This window comes from Rhea americana, unplaced genomic scaffold, assembly GCF_003343005.1.
Source record: "Rhea americana isolate MKP2758 unplaced genomic scaffold, rheAme1 scaffold_179, whole genome shotgun sequence".
NCBI classification, from domain to species: domain Eukaryota; kingdom Metazoa; phylum Chordata; class Aves; order Rheiformes; family Rheidae; genus Rhea; species Rhea americana.
In genome coordinates, this window is record NW_028185916.1 from 1,545,684 (window position 1) to 1,547,143 (window position 1,460).

Sequence of the window (1,460 nt, forward strand, 5' to 3'; positions counted from 1 at the left end):
GCGGGTCCCGCATGCGGGCGCCCACGTGACCGCCGGGCCCGTTCCTCAGTCCTTATATGGGCAGTGACGTCCCGGGCATTCACGGTGCCTCCATAAATACTTACTGCAACACTTTTCCTCCAGCGAGAGCTGCAATTGATTAACAGCTCTTCAAGGGACACTGACTGTTACAACAACACTACAGCAACTCCGGGGCTTTTACAGGGCAACACCAAGGGCAGAGGCACGGCCGGCCGCCTTTACATCACATGCCCTTTTTTTTTTTTTTTTTTTTTTAATTAATAGTGGAAGGAAGGAAAGCGCCCCGTCCCCACACAGTGTGCACACTACAAGCAGGGAGAGTTGTTCTCAAGGTTGCCCGTTGACCAAATGATGACTGCCAAGACCGTAGACAAAATTCCAGTGACTCTCAGTGGTTTTGTGCATCAGCTCTCTGAAAACATTTACCCCGTGGATGACATCTCTACCACACTGCCAACTTCGGTTACAATCTTCCCCAATGCCGATTTAGGAGGACCGTTTGACCAGATGAGCGGTGTGGCAGGAGGTAAGCGTAGCCCGCGCGGCCGCGCAGGTGCGGGGCCGGGGCCGGCGGCGGCGGGTGGCGGGGGCCGCGGGAGTCGGGGCGCCCGGCGCCCCTCGCGGGGGAAAAGTTGCGGCCAGCGCGGAGGCAGCTGAGGCGCAACACGTGCGAGCCCCGCGCGCCGGGGCCGGGGCCGGGGCCGGGAGGGTGCCGGGCCGCGGTGCCCCGCGCTCACCGGCGCCTCCCCCCCAGATGGCATGATCAACGTGGACATGGGCGACAAGAGAGCCCTGGACCTGCCCTACGCCGCCGGCTTCGCGCCCAGTGCCCCAGCCTCCCGCAACCAGACCTTCACCTACATGGGCAAATTCTCCATCGACCCGCAGTACCCCGGCGCCGGCTGCTACCCGGAGGGCATCATCAACATCGTGAGCGCGGGGATCCTGCAGGGGGTCAGCACGCCCTCCTCCTCCTCCTCCTCCTCCTCCGTCGCCGCCTCCGCCTCCTCCTCGGCCGCCGCCTCCGCCGCCTCCCCCAACCCGCTGGCCGGGGCGCTGGGCTGCCCCATGGCGCAGGGCCAGCCGGCCGACCTGGAGCACCTCTACTCGCCGCCGCCGCCGCCCTACTCGAGCTGCGGCGACCTGTACCCGCCGCAGGAGCCCTCCTCGGCCTTCCTGCCCGCCGGCAGCGGCGCGGCGCTGCCCTTCCCGCCGCCGCCCTCCTACCCGTCCCCGAAGGCGGCGGCGGCCGACGGCGGGCTCTTCACCATGATCCCCGAGTACGGCGGCTTCTTCCCGCCGCCCCAGTGCCAGCGGGAGCTGCACGCCGGCCCCGACCGCAAGCCCTTCCCCTGCCCGCTCGACTCGCTCCGCGTCCCGCCGCCCCTCACGCCGCTCTCCACCATCCGCAACTTCACCATGGGGGCGCCGCCGGCCGG

The 1,460-nt window shown here is 67.4% G+C and overlaps 1 protein-coding gene across 1 annotated transcript in view; it reads left to right on the forward strand.

Annotated features, from left to right (window-relative positions):
• The first annotated feature begins 134 nt into the window (after window positions 1-134).
• The window catches only part of EGR2 (early growth response 2), a 4,304-nt gene continuing 2,978 nt past the window's right edge, over window positions 135-1,460 (forward strand). Inside the window, exons 1-2 of the mRNA XM_085301605.1 lie at window positions 135-547; window positions 776-1,460. The exon at window positions 776-1,460 is cut by the window's right edge and continues 26 nt beyond it. Of these exons, the coding sequence (XP_085157731.1) occupies window positions 370-547; window positions 776-1,460 (863 nt within the window). The 5' untranslated portion in view covers window positions 135-369. The remainder of the gene's footprint in view (window positions 548-775) is intronic.